The sequence below is a fragment of the Lathyrus oleraceus genome, chromosome 7 (genome assembly GCF_024323335.1).
Source record: "Lathyrus oleraceus cultivar Zhongwan6 chromosome 7, CAAS_Psat_ZW6_1.0, whole genome shotgun sequence".
In the NCBI taxonomy this organism is placed as follows: domain Eukaryota; kingdom Viridiplantae; phylum Streptophyta; class Magnoliopsida; order Fabales; family Fabaceae; genus Lathyrus; species Lathyrus oleraceus.
In genome coordinates, this window is record NC_066585.1 from 108,287,429 (window position 1) to 108,313,138 (window position 25,710).

The 25,710-nt window shown below is 37.6% G+C and overlaps 1 protein-coding gene across 1 annotated transcript; it reads right to left on the bottom strand.

Moving 5' to 3' along the window:
- Nucleotides 1–745: 745 nt before the first annotated feature.
- LOC127102276 (uncharacterized) lies at nucleotides 746–2,611 on the bottom strand. Its single transcript, XM_051039668.1, has 3 exons — nucleotides 2,197–2,611; nucleotides 1,410–1,920; nucleotides 746–1,046 (listed from the first exon to the last, which is right to left on the bottom strand). Exons 1-3 carry the CDS (start codon nucleotides 2,609–2,611, stop codon nucleotides 746–748), a joined length of 1,227 nt encoding a protein of 408 aa, XP_050895625.1.
- Between the last annotated feature and the right edge of the window lie 23,099 nt (nucleotides 2,612–25,710).

The following is a 25,710-nucleotide window of genomic DNA, read 5'->3' on the forward strand; positions in this document are numbered from 1 at the left end:
AACTTTGTGGACCATTTTCATGCTTTTCCTCATCTTCATTTAGCCACTTCATTGAGCTTAGGAGCCTCCTAGGAGCATGGGAGCACATGATCACTTGAGCTTCAAAACAAAAAGAGTTAGTGACATATTTTTGTGCTTTTGGTTAGTAATAAAAATAAGAAAATCAATAATATACAATACAAGAATGCTTGGTGGTTTCAAACCACTCACACAAGTCCCAACCCTTGGGTTAAGGAGCCAACCATGCTATGATCCTTAAGGCAATGCACTGAGCAATGATATGATGCCATGAGGGATCTTAGGGTCAAAATTAGGGTCTTACAACTTCCCCATTTAACATCATCTCTAACATCATCTGTAACATACAGAACACTTCCCCATTTAACATCATCTCCAACATCATCCATTTAACATCACCTGTAACATCATCTATAACATATTTACTATAGCATCATATAGCTACTTTAGCTACTTCTCCCTCTTTTTAGCCAAAAGAGACCAAAGAGACAAAATAAATGTCTATTCAGTCAAAAAATCAGAATGTCAAAGGTTAAGTGTTACAGATCCAAGTACATACACAGCTTTAAACAAGCTGAGATACAATCCAACAAACCAAAAAATCCAGAAAATCTAGAAAAATACACATCAAAGCAACAGAACATAACTGCCAAAAAAAAACCAGAACATCCATCACCACAGCAAAGAAAAAAAATCATCACATGAATGTGGGCCAACTTCAAAAGAGCTAATCATAGGAGCTTGAGTTTGCATCTTCATCAGCATCAGAAACAGAATTACCACTTGTATCATCTTTAGTTGCAGACCTCTGACTAGAGGTTTGGGCTTCAGCTTCCTTCGCCTGTTTAGTATTCTCACCTTCAACTTGCTCCAAGCTTGCAATCATGGCATCCAATGATTCTTTCCTAGCTATTGCTACCCTTATTCCTACATCGAGCTCTTTACACACTTCCTTCAGCTCAACAATAAGTCCACCTTTTGAGGCTGGCTTTTTCACAGCAGATGTCATGACAATATCTTTGACATGACTACCTTCAAAAAGTTTATAGTGTACTTATAGAGCAGGTTTTCTTCTACTTGGTAGGTCATTGGTACTCAGAATCCCAGGGTGTTAACTTAGAATAATCCCACAAATCATTGAGGGAAAGGCTATAGGCAACTTTACTGCATTAGTAGAAGCATGCTTGACAATTTGTTCAAACATAAATCTACCATAATCAAATTTCATCTTGGTACCAACAACAAAGATAAATCTTCCCAGGGTATTTGAAATTATGCAAATGTGGTTGGTAGGCACCCAATTTGCAGATCCTATTTTATGCAATATGGCATACTTAACAGTCAGCTTCCCAGCAGGAAGATGCTTTTTACTAGGCCACTCCTTCACCTACCTTTCTGTAATTTCCCTACAAACCTCATTGTCTGTAGCTTCCAGTTCACATGCACCTTCTATGCCTCTTCCTAGAAACTTGTTAATGACAGTGGGAGAAAATGTGATACACTTCCCTCTCACAAAAACTTTACAAAATTCCTTGCTGTTTTTATGAGCAATATCTTCAGGAATGTTGACAATGAATTCCTTAACCAATCCCTCATAGCACTGAGATAACCCAGCCACAGTCTTCATTAACCCAACATTCTTAATTAGGTCCATGACCTCTTTGACCTCAACAACATCCTTGCCTAACTCTCTTTCTACAACCACCCTTCTTTGGATCACAAACTTCCATTTGGCAGCTCCATCTTCACGATGGAAAGAGATATTGTCCAAATGCACAACAACAACTTTCACAGGGGACTTCCTCACAGTTGTCCTCTTCACAGGGGAGATGTCAAGGACATCTTCCTTAACATCTTCGTCAGACTCAGAAACTTCTCCCACCTTCCTCTTCTTCACATCAACTTTGCTCCAAGATTTGGAAGGACCTACACCAGCAGTCTTCTTAGCTGTTTTAGCTGACATCATTTCAGCCACAGATCTACCTTTTCTAGTCTTCATCCGCTTAGCCACACTAGGCTTTAAGTGATGAAGTAATCTATCATCTTGATCATCAGACCTATCATCCTCTAGGTCAAACACATTGTTTGCAGAATCATGCTTCTCAGAATGTGAAACATTTGCAGTTGTAGAGGCCATAAATTTTTTACCAGACACAGTTTTCCCTAAAGAGCACAAACCTTCATCAGCCATATCCTTCTCAAATCTAGAGGAATCATCATCCTTCTCACTATGAGGTTCAACCTCAGGAGAGGGGTACATTCTAGACAGAGGAGTAGAGACTCCCTTTACAGAATGTCCTCCAGTGAGGATTTTAGTGACTAGGTTTCTTATGACACGATCAGTGTGGTGCATATCTTCCTTAGAACTAGTGGCATGAGTAGAGCTAGAAGGGATACTAGAGTTGTTACCTTGAGTGGGGCATGCAGAAGCAGACACATCCTTGGGATGGTTTGAGTCAGGGGCTTCGCCTGGAATAACAAATAGAGGAACCACATCCAAAATTTCATCATCGAGAAAGTCCATGGAAGGAGTTTTATCCTTGTGAGTATGCTTAGTAGTTTTTGAACCAGATGGAGTTTGATGTTGTGACATCTTGTCGTTTTTGTGGAAGGATTTCAGTTGCCCTAGCAGAGGAGTTTGAGGAAGAAGCAGGGAGTTGGAAATGTTTGATTAGGTAGTGAGGTTGCGTGTGAAAAGGTAATAGATGATATTTCCAATACTAGGTGATGATTTACCATAAATGGGGCGCTTTATTTTAAGTAAGCAGACAATAATTTGATTACCTTTTCCACTCCATCTTAATTGCTACAAATTTTCATAAATACAAATCCCTAATTTCCCTCTTAGAAATTCAAATTTATTTGCATCCAAGGCCTTTGTAAAAATATCAGCTAGCTGCATCTCAGTAGCAACATGCTCTAGGGCTACAATTTTATCCTCCACGAGTTCTCTAATAAAATGGTCACGGATATCAATATGTTTTGTCCTGCTATGCTGAATAGGATTCTTAGAAATGTTTATAGCACTCAGGTTGTCATAGTACAATGTCATGACATCTTGCATGACATTGTATTTAGTCAGCATCTGTTTCATCCACACCACTTGAGAGCAACTACTTCCAGCTGCTATGTATTCAGCTTCAGTAGTGGACAGAGACACACAATTTTGTTTCTTACTAAACCATGATATTAAGTTGTTCCCCAAGAAGAATCATCCTCCTGATGTGCTTTTCCTATCATCATCACTTCCAGCCCAATCAGCATCACAATATCCAGTCAGCACAGATCCAGATCCATGAGTGTATAGCATCCCATAGTCACTAGTGCCATTGATATATTTCGGGATCCTTTTCACTTGGTTTATGTGACTCACCTTTGGCTCAGCTTGATATCTAGCACATACACCTACAACAAAAGCAATGTCAGGTCTGCTTGCTATGAGATATAGCAGACTCCATGTCATGCTTTTGTAGAGACTTTGATCCACACTGACACCATTTTCATCTTTAGACACTTTCAGATGAGTAGGAGCAGGTGTCCTTTTGTGGCTTGAATTCTCCATGCCAAACTTCTTAACAATATTTTTGGAATATTTTCTTTGAGATAGAAAGATAAAATCTTCCATCTGCTTTACTTGTAGCCCAAGAAAATAGGTTAGTTCTCCAACAAGGCTCATTTCAAATTCAGAATGCATTTGTTTAACGAAATGTTGAACCATCTTATTTGACATCCCACCAAACACAATATCATCCACATATATCTGAGCCACCATGAGTTTTCCTCCTTCATTTTTGACAAATATGGTCTTATCAATGCCTCCCTTCCTGTATCCACTGTCAATGAGAAACACTGTAAGTCTATCATACCAAGCTCTAGGAGCTTGTTTCAACCCATAGAGGGCTTTCCTCAACTTATACACATGCTTTGGAAGATTTGGGTCTGTAAACCCTTTAGGTTGTTCAACATACACTTCCTCATTTAAGTAACCATTTAAGAAGGCACTTTTCACATCCATTTGGAACAGTTTAAACTTTAGAATACATGTCACTCCAAGCAGTAATCTAATGGACTCCAGGAGAGCTACAGGGGAAAATGTTTCATCAAAGTCAAGTCCTTCAACTTGAGTGTATCCTTGTGCTACCAATCTTGCTTTATTTTTAGTAACCACCCCTTGTTCATCAGATTTATTCTTGTAAACCCACTTTGTTCCAATAACATTTATTCCTTCAGGTCTTGGAACCAATTCCCATACTTCATTTCTCTTGAATTGGACAAACTCTTCCTGCATGGCATTGATCCAGAATTCATTAGTTAAGGCTTCTTTGACATTCTTGGGCTCAATCTTGGACACAAAACATGCATGTGAGATCAGTTCCCATGATCTAGTGGTGACCCCTTTATTTGGGTCTCCTATAATGAGATCTTTTGGATGATCCTTCTGAATTATGATAGAGGGTCCCTTATTAATTTTATCAGCTTCAGGTTCAGCTTGAGTGGATTCACTCTCATTACTTTTGTCCAGGAGATTAGCTGGGGCATCATTTAGAGATGTTTCAACATCGTCTGTGACATTAGTCTCTTGATCATCAACAACAACATTAATAGATTCCATCATTACTTCTGTTCTAGAATTAAAAACCCTAAATGCTCTGTTGTTTGTTGAGTAACCCAGAAATATTCCTTCATCACTCTTGGGGTCCATTTTCCTTCTTTGTTCACGATCAGTCAGGATATAACATTTACTACCAAACACATGGAAGTATTTGACAGTAGGTCTTCTTCCTTTCCAGAATTCATATAAATTAGTTGGGGTCCCTTTCTTCAAGGTTAATCTGTTGTGAGTAAAGCAGGCCGTGTTCATAGCTTCAGCCCAGAAGTGGTAAGGCAACTTCTTAGCATGAATCATAGCTCTGGAAGATTCTTGGAGAGTTCTATTTTTCCTTTCTACTACACCATTTTGCTGAGGGGTAATGGGAGATGAGAACTCATGACTGATTCCTTCAGATGAACAGAATCCAGCAAATTTACTATTCTCAAATTCTTTCTCATGATCACTTCTGATTCTGATAACCTGACTTTCTTTTTCTCTTTGAAGTCTTAGGCAAAGATCTTTGAACACCTCAAATACATCAAATTTTTTCCCTTATAAAATTTACCTAGGTATATCTGGAGAAGTCGTTCACCACCACATAAGCATACCTTTTCCCACCAAGACTTTCCACCTGCATAGGTCCCATCAAGTCCATGTGGAGAAGTTCCAGCACTCTAGATGTGGTGTCATGTTTGATCTTCTGATGTGACATCTTTGTCTGCTTTCCAATCTGACACTCACCATAAACTCTTCCTTCATCAATCTTTAATTTTGGGATTCCTCCGACAGCTTCAACAGATATAATCCTCTTCATTCCTTTAAGATGCAGATGTCCCAGTTTTTGATGCCATAATTTTACTTCTTCTTCTTTAGCTAGAGTACACGTTGATGAATAACCAGTTTCTTGAGAATTCCACATATAGAAGTTGTCCTTAGACCTGACTCCTTTCATTATCACCTCATTTTTTTCATTTGTAATCAAACATTCAGTTTTTGTGAAGTTCACATTTAGACCTTGGTCACACAGTCGACTGATACTGATCAGGTTTGCAGTCAATCCTTTAACAAGTAGCACATTATCAAGGTTAGGGACTCCAAGGCAGTTTATCTTTCCAATCCCCTTGATTTCACCCTTTGCTCAATCACCAAAAGTCACATAGCTGGTGGCACGAGGTTGAAGGTCAATTAGCAGGTTTTTGCTTCCAGTCATGTGTCTGGAACATCCACTGTCAAAATACCAGTCTTCTTTGGCTGAAACTCTAAAGGAAGTATGAGCTATCAAGTTAGTAGCACCAGCCCTAGGAACCCACTGTTTTCTGTTAACCGGGATGTGGTGTTTGGGTATAGGTTGATGATGAGTAGGACTAGGATAGCCATACAACTTAAAGCAGAATGGTTTTATGTGGCCAAATTTTCCACAATAATGATATCTCCATCTTTGATGTTTTCCTTTATGTTGTCTTTCCTTGTGATGTTGAGACACCTGATGTGACATCTTTTGTTTGCTACCAGTGTGACTACACTCAGGAGTGGATTCATTGAACCCAAGGCCAGACTTGTCTCCTGCCATCTTTCCAGTCTGGATGATTTTGTCTAAGGTGTCAGATCCACTATTTAGCATTCTGACATACTTTGTCATCTCATCCAGTTTGAAGTTCAAGAATACGACTTTGATCTTCAACTTAGAAATGGTTTCTAAGTGTTCTGTCTTCTCATCCTCTAGTTGGGTTATCAACTTCTTCTGATTCTCCACTTGTTGACACACTTCTTCACTTCTGTAACACAACTTTCTGTAGGTAGTAGCTAATTCATCAAAGGTTACTTTGTCATCACAAGAGTCTTCATCAGAACCCCATCTTCCAGTCAAGGCAGTCACAAGATTGGCAGACTCTCCTTCTGTTTCACTCTCATCAGACTAAGTAGCAGCAAGACTCTTCTTCTATTTCTTGAGGTAGGTCCCACATTCAGCTCTAATGTGTCCATACCCTTCACATTCATGGCACTGAACTCCTTTGCCTTGTTTGGATTTTTCCTCAGGTTTTGTTCTTCTTCCAGCATCATTGGACCTACTAATGTCAAATGAGTTGTTCTTGACATTAGACTTTGACCTTACATCCATCCTTTTCAGGAGTTTGTTGAACTGTCTCCCCCGTAATGCTACATCATTTTCCAGATCTTCATCAGTATCCTGACTACTGTCTTCCTCTTTCTCATTAGTGTTAGACATGAAGGCTATGCTTTTGGCTTTCTTTTCAGATCCATCACTCATCTCCAACTCGAATGTTTGGAGGGATCCAATTAGCTCATCCACTCTCATATTGCAGATGTCTTGAGATTCTTCTATGGCTGTCACTTTCATGGCAAATCTCTTGGGAAGTGACCTGAGAATTTTTGTCATAAGTTTTTCATCTGACATCTTCTTACCCAGGGCTTCTGAGGCATTAGCAATTTCAAGGATATTCATATGTAAGTCATGAATACTTTCCTTTTCTTTCATCCTCAAATTATCAAACTTGGTGGTAAGCAGCTGCAATCTAGACATCTTCACTCTAAAGGTACCTTCATGAGTGGTTTTGAGATTATTCCAAGCATCTTTAGCCACCTCATAGTTGTTCACCAGTATGAAGATGTTCTTATCAACCCCATTGAAGATAGCATCCAATGCTTTAGAGTTTCCAAGAGCTAGTTCATCCTCCTCCTTGGTCCATTCTTCCTCAGCATTCTTATCAGTTGTAACTTCTCCTTCCTTAGTAATGACGGGATGTTCTCAGCCTTTTAGAACATCCTTCCAAGCCTTATTATCCAAAGATTTCAAGAAGGCTACCATTCGAGGTTTCTAGTAGTCATAGTTAGATCCATCTAGAATTGGTGGTCTGTGAACAGATCCTCCGTCTCTATCCATAGTACTAGAAAGTAACGTCCCAAGATCTCACCCAGAACCAGAGCAGGATGCCTGCTCTAATACCAATTGAAACTCTGGTATCGGATATGAGATGTTGAAGGTAATGTCACAACACTAATATCTGAACAACAACTAAAATATAAATAGGATAAAAGATAAAGAAACAATAGAGCAAGTGACACAAGCAATTGTTAACCCAGTTCAGTGCAAACTCACCTACGTCTGGAGGCTACCAAGCCAGGAAGGAAATCCACTAAACATAATTAGTTCAAAGACTCTCAGTAAACAACTTCAAGTTACAGTATTTTCACCTAATCTCTACCCGTGTGACTTCTATCTAAGAACTCTTAGATATGAGACCCTACTCACTCCCCCTCAATCACAGCAGTGATATAAAAACAAATATTACAAAGAAAGAAGACACTCTTCAAGAACACATACTTGATCTCGCTTAAATGCTTCAACCAAGTAAACACACACTCATGCTTCAAAGCTTAGAGTGGACAAATTATAACTCAAAAGTCAGTCCAATTCAATCATCAATAGGATGAATGAATGGCTCACAATACACAAGCTCACACAAGACTAACACCCTTATTCTCTCTCACTATTTTGTTCGTTTCTTGTGTGTCAAAACCAGGTTTTACATGGCCTTTAAATAGAAGCTTTTGAATGGGCCTGGACATCATAAACCCTAAATCTATTTTTCTTGCGTATCTTCTTATTCACGACAGCTGATCATCCCCTATTGGAAAATAAATCAATCTGGTTTTAAATCAAATCACTCCTTTAATGACGCATTCATTTTCTGCATCAATCACACACAGATTTGCATGAAAAGCGCAATCTTAAGATACATAACATTCAGACTGAATGTTCTGTATACATATGTCTTAACATCGGGTCTGACATCTCAGCTAAATCCTGCACAACTATATTAAAACATCCTGCAGGAAACTGATATCACATGTCAAGACAACACTCGTGACAACTTGCGATAACTCTAGGTTTTACCAAAATTGATGCCAACACATAGAACCAACAGCTACATTGAACACAATGACCACTACTCTCCCTACCAACTTCAAAATCTATTGTGCTTGTCTTTGGTTAAGAAGGATTAATTAGAACAAAATGATTGCTCAAAACTGCTTCAACGATCAGGACCAGCCGGATGCAGTTACTTGCCATAATCCCTTATTTTTGTCTAGATTTCCCCAAGGTGGGGTACTTAATCTACCGTAATGAATTTTCTATTTTATGTCTCTAACGTTTGCCTATATCGCCCTTTCGGGTTTTCAATCCACCGAGACACTCATTTTTTCTTGACTATGTCTCTAACGTTTGTCTCTAAGTTTTCCTAAGCCTCCCTTTCAGGTTTTTAACTTACAGATTTGTTCTTTTCTTTTTTAGGCGAAGTATTTCTTGACTGCATCGACATTCACAGGACGCGTGAACTCTTCACCATCCATAGTTGTAAGAACCAAAGCACCGCCTAAAAAGGCTCTCTTAACAACATATGGGGCTTCATAATTAGGATTTCACTTGCCCCTAGCATCAGGTTTGAAAGATAGAATCTTCTTGAGCACGAGGTCACCTTCTCTGAACACACGAGGCTTGACCTAATTATTGAAAGTTTTCTTCATTCTCTGCTAATATAACTGACCATGGCACATGGCAGTCAGTCTTTTCTCTTCAATCAAAGTCAACTGATCATATCTGGTCTGACACCATTCAACTTCAATCAACTTGGCTTCCACCAATACCCGCAATGATGGGATCTCAACCTCTACTAGGAGCACAACTTCCATGCCATAAACAAGTGAGAAAGGGGTTGTCCTTGTTGAAGTGCAGATGGATGTACGGTACCCATGCAAAGAAAATGGGAGGATTTCATGCCAATCTTTGTATGTTACAACCATCTTCTGGATAATCTTCTTGATATTTTTGTTTGCAGCTTCAACAACCCTATTCATCTTAGGTCTGTATGGAGAAGAATTATGATGTGCAATTTTGAAGTCTTTGTAGAGAGCTTCCACCATATTATTATTAAAGTTCGATCCATTATTATTAATGATCTTACTTGGATCAGCATAACGACATATAATTTGATTCTTGATAACCCTTACAACAACTGGCTTGGTCACATTTGCATACGATGCCGCTTTAACCTGTCGCGGTGGGATTTTTGAATGCAAGATATTAGGTTATCTTTATTTAATCGAACCAATAAAGCAGGAGTCTCCATCGAACTTTATTGTATCGAAATACATGGAAAGGGAAAGTATCGATAAAACCCTAAGAAAGAGATCTAGGTAAGCAAGTCGGTTATGCAAAGGGAAGGTGTTAGGCACCCTTCGCATCCTTGGTAGTCCAAGGGAACCATTGATCATATATGTTGTTTGCCTTATATTGGGTATTAGAAATGGCGAGGGAGTTTTAAAATAAGAAAAGTAAAGGAAGATGTTGTATTTTTTATTATGCTTGCAAAGATTTGTGTGAACATCTCATGCCTACGTACCCCCTAAGTGCAATGAAGGATCAAAGCTTCGTAGTTCACCGAAAAGGTTATTTTGTGCATTGGTTGGTTTTATTTGAGCAATTGATAATATGCCTTCTCACTTAATATGATGTCCATTATACATCATTTTTTTTCTTTCTCTTTTATGGTCCACCCTTGTGGCCGGTTAATTGCGAGACTTAAAAGACACTCGGCTTACAACATTGGTTGGGTGCTTGGTATATGGACCAAGTATGTGCGGGGGTTAAAAGTAAAGGTGAAGTTTGTGTATTTTAATATTTGATTAGGTTAAAGCCTTTATTAGGTGTTTTGCAAAGTGTTTTGACATGCGAAGAGGGTGGTTTTCTAAGTTATGGACAAAGGATGGTGAAAAGTTTTTCATGCAAGAAATTAACTTTAGTTTGAATGGTTGATTTTAGGTTGATTTTATTTTAAGGCATTAAAGCATACAACCTCTAACCTACCCCTCATGCAAAGTCTCATACCCCTCTCTAAATATAGTATCCATAGTATCCTTATTACATCACTTTGAAAAGCAAGAAAATTAAACTAATCCTAAGATGATATTTCCCTTTCACACATGGAATCTCAAAAATAAAAGGAAATGTGAAAGCATCTAATCAAATGAATAGATAAGACATCTCTTGATCTCTTGTTGGCCTCACTTGATTTGGATTGTCTCTTCCTCTTGGTAATTTTATTTTTCACCATGTTTGAATGGAGCACTCTTGAATGTAACAAGAAGAGAAACAATGCTAATGCAATAACTTAATAAATTTTAAACTATAACTAGAATCAAAATTGTTAGTAAACTTAAAAAGATAAAATGAAGGAGTGTGGGTCCAGAATGACATATATTGTCTTGGATATTCTTCTCACGCAAGGAAGAGCATATTTGAACATGGTTATCAAGGCATGTCACAAATGGGATGCAAGCTAAACATGCTTTCTAAAAAAAATGAAATGAAAATGCAAAAACACTTAACATATGAAATGAGACATAGTGAGATCAGAATCAAATGCAATTGAGACACATCATCAATCATGCAAGTTGACAAAATGGGAATCAAAATAAGGCATGCTAGCAAGGTATAAACCCTAATCTACAAGATGCTTAAAAATTGAACAAAAAGTGCAAGCAGTAAACATGACATAAAAAACAATTGGGAAGATGAAATGAGACAAAATTATATGATAAACCAATAATGTTCATGGATTGTATTCAAGATGAGTATCAAATAAGTTACGGTCCTAATCATACAATGTGTCACTTAAACATGCCAAAACTAGGTCAAATCAAACATAAAATCAAATGAAAATGAAAAGGACCAAAAAATTCAAACTGGATAGAAGCAAACATATTCCAAAATGTCATGCAAACATCAATATAATCATAAATCAAGCATCAAGATTAGAGGTGCATTCTAAAGTAAAAAACAAACATAAACACCAACATCAAAGCACAAATAAGAACTAATTGAAAAAGGGATCAAATGAGGCAACTTCCAACATAGAAAATTGTACAAATCTCATATTGAAACCAAAGATACAATCATTTCACAGTGACCACGCACCAAGAACAAGTTATAACTTGAATCAAGCAAAAAGGGCAAAAGGAAAACCCTAATTTGAACCTTAATAAATAAGCTTCAAAAGAAAATGTGCTCAACATGAAAAATTCCATTAATCACCCATGGAAACCAAAAATATACTCATCTACCATTTATGACCCAATTTGAAACACTTAGGGTTTTCAAACCTTGGAAATAAACGGATAATAAACCCTAAAATAAAACTAAATGAAAAATGCTTCAAAATAGAAAGCTCAAAGAATCAAAAGTGCCACCTATTACATAAGGATCACTCCCATTTTCTTTTGGAATTTTTATCATGTAATCTGAAATTACTAAGATTTAAATACATTAAAAATATTACATAAAAACAGAAAAATGATTTTTAATTTTCTATTAGTCAAAAAAATAAATAAAAATCATATTATGGAAGAGAAAATTATTCCAAACAACTTTCATGTTGGACACTTTTTTTCAAATTCCAAAGGGTTTGAGAAAAATTAAATAATCAAAATAAATAAGATAAATTTCAAAATTAATAAAAATATGATCTAGTGGAAATTAGGGGAACCAAGTATATGGTAGGGCAGTGCGCAGATCAGTCCATTCCCTTCATTAATGAGGTGGCACAATGTAAGCCATCTGATCTAATGGAGACACATCATAGCGTGTGTTTCCTAATGCATGGGAACCAAAACAAATTCAAATATTTGGAGGGACCACACGTCACACTCCCATTGGTCCAATTTGAATTTTTGGAGGGAGGGGCGTAGTCGCCTGAGAAGACGACCAGACCACCATGGGCGGTGGTCGATTTCTGGAAAAATACAAAAAGCTTCAAAATGAAAAACTCAAAAGAGTAAAGTTGCTCAGAATCTCATGCGAGTAAGATGGTATGATCCAGAATTATTTAAAAACAAACAGTAATGAAAATCGAAGCTAGTACCAAAATGAAACCCTAGCCTACAAATTGAAATTAAATGCTACTCAGTTCATGAAAATGCAATTAAATGGCATAGTGATCATCTGTAACAAATTTCGAACAACATGGTATCAAGAAAATCACAATTTGGTTCAGGTTAGACACCTCTTGAAGATCACTCAAATGGCTGACTTTAGAGCACTAGTTCTCCCTTTATAAGTCACTATTCTGCTTGCTTCAAGTTGCTACACCTTTACTAAACTTCAGGGAACCTTGCTGAGCTAAATGGAAAGCTTGAATGTGCTTGAGTTTTGAGAATCGGTTCAAATTTCAGAGGTTCCAATGGAAAATATGCAGAGGCTCAATGGCTATCCAAGCTTGAAAATAACAGTGCCGTAGCCTCTATTTATAGAGGGGGTGTATTGGTCATTTGATGAATCATTTGGATTAGGCTAGAGGGAAAAGTGGAATTTTGGTTATTCTTGCAAACCAAGTTTTGATGAGGTGGCTTTTGTACCTTGCAAAAGGCATGTGCAGGCACAATAGACTCTCCACCATTCTATTTTGCAACCAAAATCGTGGCCACCTGTCAATGCTCTTGCTTCTTTGTGTTACTTGCTTCAAAAATGTGAAAAAAGAAAAAATGAGGAATGTGGAGCTTTGGCATGGTACAAATCATGTATGGGTACAAACAGTAAGTGTAAATGGGCTTTGTAACATCTGTTTGAAGTCCAATTGGAGCAAGGCAAATTGGTTTGGGAGAAAGAAACTTTTGGTCCAAAACTCACCATGGCTCGGGTTGGAAGGCAAGTCATGGTTTGACCCTCAACCATGGCATATCTTGATGCACACATATCACATAATTGGTATATGGTGGAATGGTACCAAAAATTGAACTCCAAAGTGTGTAATTAGGAAAATGGCTATGTGACATAAATGGATAATTTGAAAGGCAAGATACAATATGGTCAATTGAGTTTTGGCTTGAATAAACCTCAAACAATGATGCATACAATCCATATGAACCATTTGTGATGTGTTTGAGTTGGAAAAACACCCCAAAAGCTCTTACATAAAAACCTCACTTTTCCACTTCTTGGACAATTTTGGCAACTTTGAGGCTTGCAATACAAGTCTTTGATATATGAATTTTTTTCCTTTTGGATAATAAATGAAAGTTGTAGATAATGAAAAATAAGATCATATAAAAAAGAACCAGCTCATTTGGGTCAAAACTGAGAAAGTTATGGGGTAGTGAAGTTGGAAAAATGACCTATAATGTATAGACCTCATTCACCCCTTTTCACTTAAAATTGGCCTTCGATGTGTGAAGATAAAATGTTCATAATGGTTGTGATATTAACGTTTCAAAAAGAACCACCTCAATTGGCCAAACATTGAGAGAGTTATGATGTTTTGAAGTTTGGACCAAAACCAATAGAAACCAAAGATGAAATGTAATCACTTCCCAAAATAAATGAGCTTCCATTCAAAATTGTACTTTGTCATCAAAAGGAAAATTGTTAGGAATGACCTAAATATTTATGTGGTGAAAATAACCACCTCATTTGGATGAAAATTGACCAAGTTATGGTTAATTGAAGTTGGGCAAAAATCAGGGTGCTGCATAGGGAAACCTCTAAACCCAAAAGCCAAACCAAACATAATATCCTTTTTAACAATGAATAAAATTTGTAGAGGGCCTCAATTGGAACATATAGAAAAATAATGGGCTCTAAATGATAAATATTGCCTAAGTTATGACCTTGGGAAGTTCAACTTGAAAACTAGGTCAAAACCCTAGACACCTTGAGATGTTTTGCCTTCAAAAATGGTTTTCCATCCACAATTTGTTCTTGATATATGAATATAAGTGGTAGATTATGGATATTAGAGTTCAACACAAAAAGTACCACATTCATATCTTCCTTGATGGAAAAGTTAGGACCTTTGGAAGTCAACCAAACCAGTCTTAAGGCTAGTGAAGCAATTCCTTGTGATGACTTGCACAAGTAAAGGCCAAATGATGTTGAAATCCATGCACAAAATGATATACAATATAAAATGATTATATTTGAATGATTAAAACCACAATTTTATTTCTTTTGATATTCAAATCGCCTAAAGCTTGCCCCATTTAACTGCAAAAGACACAAACATACCACAAGAGCAAAGATATACCTAAGTGCATGAGGTTAGTGATGAATGAATGTAGATGCCAAGTACATAAGTACAAGAGACCAAGAAAGTTAAGTGTGGCACAAGTGATATTATAAGGCAAAACAATGGGTGAGATCCCCAAGAACAATATCACTCAGATCTATGCTTGTGGACACATTAGGGTATTGATGCATTAAGAGTATGAATGCAATGCCTAATTAAGATGCTATAAAGCTTAGGGGAAAAATTGTCGGTACTCAATTGCTTTGTCTAATACTATATGGGACACAATGTTTCTGGACTTAAATGGTGAGCTAAGAACAGAGAACGATAAAATTGTCGATACTCGATTGCTTTGTCGAATACTAGACGGAACACACTGTTTCTGGACTTAGATGGTGAGTGTAGTGGTAAATTCATGACCATCAAGCTATGGATAAGCTTAACATCAATAAAATTAGAGTCACTGTAAGACCCCAATTTTTACCCTAAGACCCCTCATGCTATCTCATCATATGCATTGACATTGGGATCATACCCTGGCATCCTCCTCACCCCTCATTCATTGGGTTTGTATTGGGAGAGATCACCAAGCACCGTGTGTTTATAGAATACTTTGTATTTTATCATTTACTAACAAAAATACCAAAAATATGTCTTTTCATTTGTCTAACTCTTTTGTAGGTAGGGCATGATCACCATTGATCTATCAAGTTCATATCTAGGGTTTAAGACCCTCATTGCTAAGAGCACAACCAAGGAATGATCCAAAATGGTTCTAGGCATAATATATGAGTCCCCATGATCTGTACATGTTATTTTGATCAAGCATTCTTCAAGAGTTTGGAGTTGGTTTGCCTTGGAAACCCTAGTTCATTTGGGTATCTTGAGTAACTTCTTCAACAAGCTTCTTTACTAATTGATCAAATACTTCAAGGGACACTTCAAATTTCATCATCTTCTGCATATATGATCTCCCATGAGTCCAAAAAGTCAATAAAATTGCAATTTAGCAAGGTGGTTGATGGTGGTTGACCAGAGGAATTCATCTGATCAAAACTGGGTCCCCCTAGACCCTATCTCCTACAATTTTCATCATATGAAAATTATTCCAAGAGAAAAGTTACTCTAAATTACATTCAAAACAACTTTCATGTTTAGGTCTAGAGTTAGTTTTTCTTGGAAAGTCATTTTTTATGTTGAAACATTATAGGTCATTTTGTCTAAACCCTAATTTGAAAGTCAACTTACCAAGGCCATAACTTTCTCAATCCAATTCACATGTGTCTACTTTAACTTTTATGTTTGGAGGAAGATCTGAATCAACTTTTATGAGCATGTGATATGAGGATACATTATAGGTCATTTTGGACCAATACCATTGAACAAGTGATTTTCCTCAACTTCAAAAATGCATAACTCATTCATCCCAAATCCAAATGATGTCAAATTTGTGACCATTTTTAAGGTTTTTTAAAGAGATACAACTTTGATGAAGACACTTTTCTCATTTGGAGCTCACATAAGAAGTTAGCCAAGGTGGAATAATTGAACATATGGCTTGACACTTAGAAAATATTTTGACATGTTGAAATTTCCAAACTTCCACCTCAAAATTCACCATGGTATAAGTTCCAAATGGAAAAGAGTTCAACATAAGAGTTGTTCCTCTTGATCTAACCTTTCCAAAGAGTCCAAATTCATTCCTTTTGGACAAAGTTTGAGAGGTCTGCGCATGGCTTGAACAGGGTTGTATCAATTGGCAAGAATCATGTTTCAAACATCAATACATCTTTTCCTTTCATCACAGTTCTTATTCAGACTTCATTTCACTTGTATTTGGACCTAATTGAGTAGCTTCATGGGCCTGTACATGCCCATGCAAGAGTGGACTTCACATTTCCAATTTTGGAAGCATTTTCAAGTGTGCAAATATCACTTACATTTTGCTATAAATAGAGGTCCCTTGCATCATATTTGAAGGACCTTGCGTGCCAGATTTGCCTTCAACCATTGAAACCCTCACAATTCAAAGGAAAACTTGATAAATTTCACTTGAAATTTGAGTTTGAATCTCACTGTTTGGAGATTCAAGAACTCCAGGATCCAAAGCCTTGTACCATTCCTAATCTACTTCTGCAAGCTCCATAAGCAAGATCAAGCACGAATTGAAGCAAGAGAGATTCAGTTCTGCACAACATTGAAGGTATTTTTCCAGATTTTTCTTCTCTTCGATTCTCTCTTAATTCTCATCAATTCTCTTGGATCTTTGGTTGTCTGAAGTCCTACCAATGTAGGCAAGAAGATTGAGTTGCTTTGAGGCCAAACCGAAGCAACTCTGTTCATACACCTCAAAATTCAACTCCACGTATCTCTCAATATACTCGGAGTTAGTTTAAATTGAGGTCAGATTCGTGATCTATGCCATTTTTTCTTTAAGATCATGTCCTCCTTTTTCATTTATGTGATGGTGATGAGAGAACCAGGCACGCCAGGGTCATCGGAGAAGATGACCGACACTTGGCTCTGGCGATGCGCTGGATGTGTTCTGACCATTGGATCAATTCAAAATGTTTTAATCATGAACGTTGCTTGTGATGACCAGTTGTGTAGCGCGCTGACTAGCGTGTACCATGGAACGCGCGTTCTCCACCACTTGATCTGCCACCTCAATTAATGAGGGAGATCTAGTGGTCCACGTTTTTCTAATTTAATTGATTTTCATTTTATTCCTTATATTTTCATTAATTCATATTAAATTTAATATTGATCCAAAAAAATGAGAGTTTCACCAAAAAATTTAAAACAAAATCCTCTTTCATTTTCTGAATTAAAATTATTTTTTGGATCATTATTAATATATTTCATGATTTAATTGATTTTGTGAATATTCTTAATTGTTTAAAAATACTTTTAAGTTTCCAAAAATTGTGAATTTTTTTCTCCAAGGTCCTTTGACCTTGTTTGACCTATGATAAATCTCATGGCCATTTCTTTGGTGTTTTGATGAGGTTTTAGGAAATTGACCAACCATATTTAATTTAATGCATTATTTTTAATATTTTTAATGGATTAAATGCCAAATTAATTGTGTGAAACCATTTTATTTGACTTTGTGAGTTTGACTTATGTTGTTGGGCCTTGGTCAAGGTTGATTTGACTTTGCTAGGTTAAGATAATTGGATTTAGGGGATTGATGGAATGTACATTCCATCTTTCAAAATGAATGAATGATCTTAATTTGGTAAAAGTCCTCCTTTGTCCAATTCGTGTTTGATCCATTCCCCCCCCCCCCCCCCCCCCCCTCTTCATCTCATTCCCCTTATTTATACATTCATGTCATGGACTTATAATATCTCTATATCCTAAACCTAGTTGATTGCAAAATCAACATAAGTATGGATGAGATTAAGTCCCCCACTTTTGCATATTATTTTTGTGTGTGGTATGTTTCATGAGCATAGTCCCTTATACTATGTCTCTAACATGCATTAACACCAAAATTCTATTGCCCGGCCTCAAATAGTTGTGACTTCTACAAAAGTCCAATTACGATTACTTAACATAGCGCTAAATTTTGACACAAAAGGCATAGCATTCTAGTTAGTGAGATTGTAAGTCTCCCCTCTTTCATGGTATTGTGTGGAAACTTGGCCTTTTTTACTTCCTTTGGAAGATGTCTTAGCTCAAAAGGATTCATGCTTGTGATAAGTGGGTTGAGTGTTCTCCAAAGAATGACTTAAACAAACAAAAGCAAAAACAATACTAAACTCTAACACATTAACAACCAACATTTTAATTTCAAGTCATTTACTTTTAATGCACTTTAATTTTTAAGCTTTATTCATTTGCCATTATTCATACTATTCAAGTTGTTTATGTTAATGTCATTTTCACTTTGTCCACTTGGACCATATTTTTGTGATATATTGTGTTTGCATATACTTGTTTGTTTGTGTGGTCTTTTGACCTTAATGTATATAATAATAACAACAAAAACCCTAAAAGATATTTGGTGTGGACTGTTGGTTTGATATGACACAATTGGACTTAGAATTTAGGCAACACTCCCTATGCAAAGGACTTGGTCAATGCCAACTTTCATGAAACCAAGTGCTTTTGATTTGAGACTTCATCTGATACATCATTGAAGACCCATTTGAGTTCATCTGCAACATGATCATTGTGAAGCTGTTATTTTGAACCTGTGACTTATGCCATCCTTTGAAGTCATCTGCTACATGGGCAAAACTTGAAGAAGATCATGGAGTTGCTAAACTTGGATGTGGATATCTTTATTTGATGCCTTGCTCTTCACCTTGCTATTTGTGTATTGATATTTCTTGATTCTAAAGTCCAAGGGAAATTTGGGTTTCTATATGACATTCTTGTCTATTGGATTGCAGCCCATTGGTCAGATCTTTTCAACTCTCAACTTTTAAATTTTTGCTTAGGATTAGTCTCTTCATCTCCTCCCCACTTCTTTAATTTCAAAATACGTCCCTCCTTTTAAAAGTCTTCTTTTCTTGTGTTTGTTGATTTTTAAACTTTGACCATTTTGCAAGCTAGAAACTTTGGCCTTATGCCATTGCATTTTTAAACTCATTTTCTTAATCAAAATTTATAAATGAACTTAACTATACTTGACTTAAAATTTCAAAATCCAAAAAGAGATAACACCCATTCAAACCATTTTTAGGACTTTTGTGCCTTTCAAACTTAAAATTTTGTTGAAAGCAATGCACTCACTTTAAAATTGATACCACGAACTACGAGGTTTTGATCCATCATTTTTATGTTGGTACGTAGGCACAAGTCCGAAGGTCTTGTCAAACACAAAAATATAATTAATGAATTCCTTTCTCATCTCCCCATTCTATTTGTTTGCAAACATCCTTTGTAAAAAAACACATATGGACACAAAAAAGGGCTCCCTAGGAGTACCTAGGACACTTTGGGTGCTAACACCTTCCCTTTGTGTAACCAGCCCCCTTACCTGTAATCTCTGGCATTTTATTAGTTTTGATTTGAAAACTTCTTATCTTTTGGGTTTCGTTCGTACTTTTCCCTTTCCCTTGGAAAAAATAAAAGCACGGTGGCGAATCTGGTTTTATTGATGTCTAGCTTATCCATAGTTGGATGGTCATGAATTTACCGCTACAGAAATTAAGTGACGACTCTTGGCCTACTTAGGATGTAGTGTGGAGATTGTTCAAGTGTATACTTGATAACAGTTGTTACGCGATACTACACTCAGACGAGTTTCTATTGAGAGTATTATGGGTTGATGAGTCAGTCATCCTAACCTGTAATATCCGATAGATAGAATTAAGACTCTGAGAAATTTTTAGAACACGATCTACGTGTTTTATCCTTAGTTCACTCCTTTGGGATGGTTCTTACCCAGACTCCATGCTCGTGACTCACAACAAAACCTCGATTCTTGGTTGATCCAATCATGTTTTGTCAATATCAATGGAACTTGGGTGTTGATATGGTGTAAACCCTAATCCACCAAAATGGATGGTTGATCTTGACAATGACTTGATTCATCCCTTGACCTTTATTTGTTTTCCTTGTGTGTGATCCCTTATTTGTGATTGTTGCATTCATGCATTCATGCACATCATAACATTCATCACACGAAAATTTCAAGGAACTGGGGTATTATTCGCAAATTGTTTAGACCATGGATTGTGAACGAAGAAACACTAAGAAGTATAGTTTCAGATGTCCCGACTTGAAAGAGCTAAGGAAGCAAGCATCTTTTGTATTAGATCCCTTGGACTTTAAACAACGTCATAGGAAGCTTTTGTCTATTTTGTGTGCTGATGTAGTTGAAGGACTTCTGAGTGTGTTGGTTCAGTTTTATGACCCTCTCTACTGTTGCTTCACTTTTCCTGATTATCAGCTTGTGCCTACGTTGGAGGAGTATGCCCATCTCTTGGGAATACCTGTTTCTAGCAAAGTTCCTTTTAGTGGATTGGAGGTGATTCCCAGATCTCATCTTATTACTGAAGCTCTTCACTTGAAGAAGTCTTAGATAGAGGCTCATTGGGGGAAGAAAAGAGGATTATTTGGGTTGACTTCTGAATTCCTCATCAAGGAAGCTACTGCCTTTGCTCAAGCCGGTAGTGTGGATGCTTTTGAAGCTATCCTTGTGTTGCTCATCTATGGATTAGCTTTGCTCCCTAACATTGATGGTTTTGTTGATGTTAACGCCATTTGGATTTTCCTAATTGGGAATCCTGTGCCTACTTTGTTGGGTGATATGTACTTCTCTTTGCATCTAAGGAATTTTAAAGGTGATGGGACGATTGTTTGTTGCATTCCTCTTCTGTACAAGTAGTTTATTTTGCACTTTGCCTCAGACACCTGCTTTTATGGAGAACAAACAATGTCTACGGTGGTATCAGAGACTTATGTCTCTCACTAATGATGATATAGTTTGGTATGATTCTGCATTGAGCAGTTTGGAGATTATTGATTGTTGTGATGAATTCTCTAATGTGCCTCTCATTGGTACACAAGGAGGAATTAACTACAACCCTGCTTAGGCTCGTCGTCAACTTGAGTTCCCCTTGAGAGACAAACCTAATAACACTTTGGTAGAAGGTCTTTTCTATCAAGAGGGTAAAGATCCCCAACATTTGAAGCAGAAGATTGTGCTTGCTTGGCATAATGTGCATAGGAAGGGAAGATATGAGCTTGGTCCGTGCAATTGTATGGCTTTGGAAGCTTACACTCTTTGGGTGAAGAAGAGAGCTTTGGAATTGAAGATGCCTTATGCTTGTGAAAGACCTATGTCTATGGTTGTGGTTGAGCCATTAACTCTCCCTAACCAATATGTAGAAGAGTTGGAAGACGCGCTCGCCAAGATGAAGCAAGAAAAGGATATGTGGGAGGAGCATTTCCATGCTTTGAGCCGAAACCATGAGGAGTTGCAGCTTGAGTCCAAGGACAAAGATGCACTTATTGATCTGCGTGAAGATCAAGTGACAAAGAGAAAAAGAGAGCCAGAGGTTTCATCTTCCTCTAGTATGCCTTAGCCTTCCGTTGCTTGGAAGAAGATTGTTGATCAGCTTGTCCTAGAGAAGACTCGGATGAAGGCTTCTTTTGAGTCCGAGATCCGACACATTCGAAGGAAGTATGTACCTACATCCAGATCTTCTGACATCGTTGTTAGGGATCCTTATGATGACTAGTCTCCTTTTCTCTTGTATTTTTCATTTGGTTTTCAAAATTGTACTAAGTGTAATCCTTCCAATTATATAAATAAAAGAGATTTTATGGTCATATCAAATTGTTTCAATTATTGTTATATATATATATATATATATATATATATATATATATATATATATATATATATATATATATATATATATATATATATATATATATATATATATATATATATATATATATATATATATTTGCAAATAATATAGAAAGTTTCCTGAAAATAAAAATAAACAGGTATTGCATTTCATGCATCATTTGCGTAGCAGGCTTCTCTTTTGCCAGATGTCTCATTGGTGTTTCTTCTGTGCTTCAGCCAAGCTGACTCATAGATACAATACCCGTGCCAATCACTCAAAGATTATGGAGCATCTAGAGCAAGAGAATAGAGACCTGAAGGATGAGATTTCCCGTCTGACTGCCATGATGGAGTTAGTCTTAGTTACTTAGAGCTAGTCTTCTCCAACACCTGCAACTCCTCCTCCATAGAGGACTATCATTTCAGAGGTGGCTACCTCTACCATTCCTACAACTGCTGCTCACTTCGCACCCAATATGCCTTCCAGATTCCCGTGGGGAATGCCGCCGAATTTTGTGCCTGAAGGCTTTGCGCCTACATTTGCTTCTATGCTGACATCTAGCCCGGTCATTTCTGTGCCGCCGCCTGTTGTGCATACCCTGCCTCGTGTAGAAGACACCATCTATCATTCTGAGTCGCCTGAGGGTCCTGATGTGTATGAGAATATGGATGAGATGAAGGACCAATTCCTTGAGCTGCGTAAGGAGTCGAAAACTTTGAGGGATAAGGACTTGTTTAGGAAGAGTGCTGCGGAACTTTGTTTGGTTCCGAATGTGAAGATTGCGGTGAAATTCAATGTGCATGACTTTGAAAAGTACAAAGAGAATACCTATCCACTCAGTCATTTGGTGATGTACGCCAGGAAAATGTCTACTCAAACTGATAATGATCAGCTTTTGATCCATTATTTTCAAGACAGCTTGACCGGTGCCGCTCTGAGGTGGTACATGGGATTTGATAGTGCGAGCATCCGCATGTTCAATGATTTGGGAGAAGCATTCGTGAAACAATATAAATATAATGTTGATATGGCTCCCGATAGAGACTAGTTAAGGTCATTGTCTCAGAAGGATAAAGAGACATTCAAGGAGTATGTGCAAAGATGGAGAGAGCTTGCTGCTTAGATTACCCCTCCTTTAGAGGAAAAGGAGATGACTAAGATTTTTTTTAAGACCCTGAGCTCATTTTACTATGAGCGTATGATTGCCAGTGCCCCTAGTGACTTTACGGAAATGGTAAACATGGGGATGAGGCTCGAAGAAGGTGTCCGAGAAGGACGGTTGTCTAGAGAGGAGGTGTCATCTAGCAAGAGATATGGTAATAGTTTCAACAAGAATAAAGAGAACGAGACCAATGAAATATTTGTGGGGAGGCAGAGGAGGCCTCAGCTAAGAAGAAATCAACCACCCCATCAACATCATCATCAAGTTTCATCAGTAATTCCGGTATTTTCAGAAAATCAGTCAACACCATTTCAACAACAACAACGTCAACAACAACAACGAACAAACACACACAACAACAACAACAATACCAACAACAAAATTTTGAGAGGAAAAAGGTCTCTTTCGACCCAATTCCAATGACATATGCAGAACTATATCTGTCTTTGGTTCTCAAGAACCTGTTACAACCAAGAAATCCTCCGCAAATTCTCGAACCACTTCCATGGTGGTACAAACCAGAACTGCACTATGCTTTTCATCAAGGAGCCCCTGGCCACGATATAGAGAACTGCTACCCTCTCAAGTATGAAGTTCAGAAGCTGGTAAAGAATGGAATGGTGTCCTTTGAGGATCGAGTGCCGAATGTCAAAGCCAATCCACTACCTACCCATGGAAATTCATCTGTTAATATGGTGGACGGTTATCCAGGAGAGTTCAAGGTATTCGATGTACACTTTATTAGGAGGTCCTTGGTGAGGATGCACAAGGATATTTACTTGGTTAGCGATTGTGAGCATGACCATGATGGTTGTGCTATCTGTAGTGTCAATCCTCGAGGTTGTATGATTGTAAAGAGGGACATCCAGCGGTTGATAGATGAAGGCTTGATCCAAATTGTTCAATCCCTTCATATCGATGACAACGTCAATGTAATAGTACCAATTTTCAAAACTCCTTAGAAAGTGGTTATTCATTATAACAACAGTAGTAGTAACAGCGTCAGCAATAGATCGGTATCACCATTAGTAATACAATTGGCGGGTCCAGTCCCATATGCATTTGATAAAGCTGTCCCGTATCAGTATTATGCTACTATGGTGAAAGATGGTCAAGAGGTCCCGTTACCTACGACCAGTTTTGTTGTAAGCATTGCTGATGTTACTAAGATGACCAACAACGATCATGTGTTTGGGCCGGTGTTCCCAAAGAATATGGAAGATTTGTCTGTCAGTAAGAAAGTGGATGTGCATGTAGTAGAATATGTTAGTGCTCCAAGGTGTCAGTCTGGTGAATCCAGGGACTTGAAGCCTAATGATGATGATGAAGTACTCAGGCTAATTAAGAAAAGTGAGTTCAACATGGTGGAGCAGCTGCTCCAAACCCCCTCGAAGATCTCAGTACTGTCTCTGCTGATGAATTCGGAAGCGCACAAAGAAGCACTACAGAAAGTTCTTGAGCAAGCCTATGTGGAACAGGATGTTACGGTGGATCAATTCGATCATATTGTGGCTAACATCACTTCTTGCAATAATCTCAGTTTTTGTGATGAAGAACTCTCTGAGGAGGGTAGGAATCATAACTTGGCTTTGCATATCTCCATGAACTGCAAAGATGACGCTTTGTTAAATGTGTTGGTAGACATTGGATCTTCTTTGAATGTATTACCGAAGTCGACACTTTCCAAGTTTTCATACCAAGGAGCGTCTATGAGATATAGTGGCGTGATCGTCAAAGCTTTCGACGGCTCGCGCAAGACTGTGATTGGAAAAGTGGACCTTTTAGTGAAGATAGGTCCGAGTGACTTCCAAATTACTTTTCAAGTAATGGATATCCACCCGGCCTACAGTTGTCTATTGGGAAGGCCATGGATTCACGAGGCGGGAGCTGTTACATCCATGTTGCATTAGAAGCTCAAGTTTGTCAAGAATGGGAAGCTAGTTATTGTTGGCGGGGAGAAGGCGTTGTTGGTCAGCCACCTGTCATCTTTCTCTTAAGTTGAAGTTGAGGATGAGGTTGGAACTCTGTTCCAAGCCTTATCTATTACTTTTGAAAAGAGAGTTGGGGCACCCATGTCCTCATTCAAAGATGCAAGGAAGATTGTTGAAGATGGTCAGTCTGATCAATGGGGACGAGTGGTAGAGGTCTCCGACAACCAGAGTAGAGCCGGTTTGGGTTTCCAACAAGGTTCATCAGTTGTTAGATATGAAGATGTACAACTCAGTTTCCATAGCGGAAGGTTCATTCATGGTAATGAACAACACTTAGTTTCCGTGCTAGAGGAGGACGAAGAGGAAGACTACACCAATTTTGGGACGCATGGAAAAGCTTGCAACAATTGGACTGCTATTGATATTCCTGTTATTATGCATCGATCTAAGTAATTGCTTTTATTTGTTTTTGAAAATCCTTCTCCTATGCTTAAGGGAGAAGTGAACATAGTTTGGGCATTTCAATTTGATCATCAGTAAAATATAATTCTCTTCATCCACATCTATGATGTTTTGTTTTTACTTTTTGTTTTATTCTGAAAATGGTAAT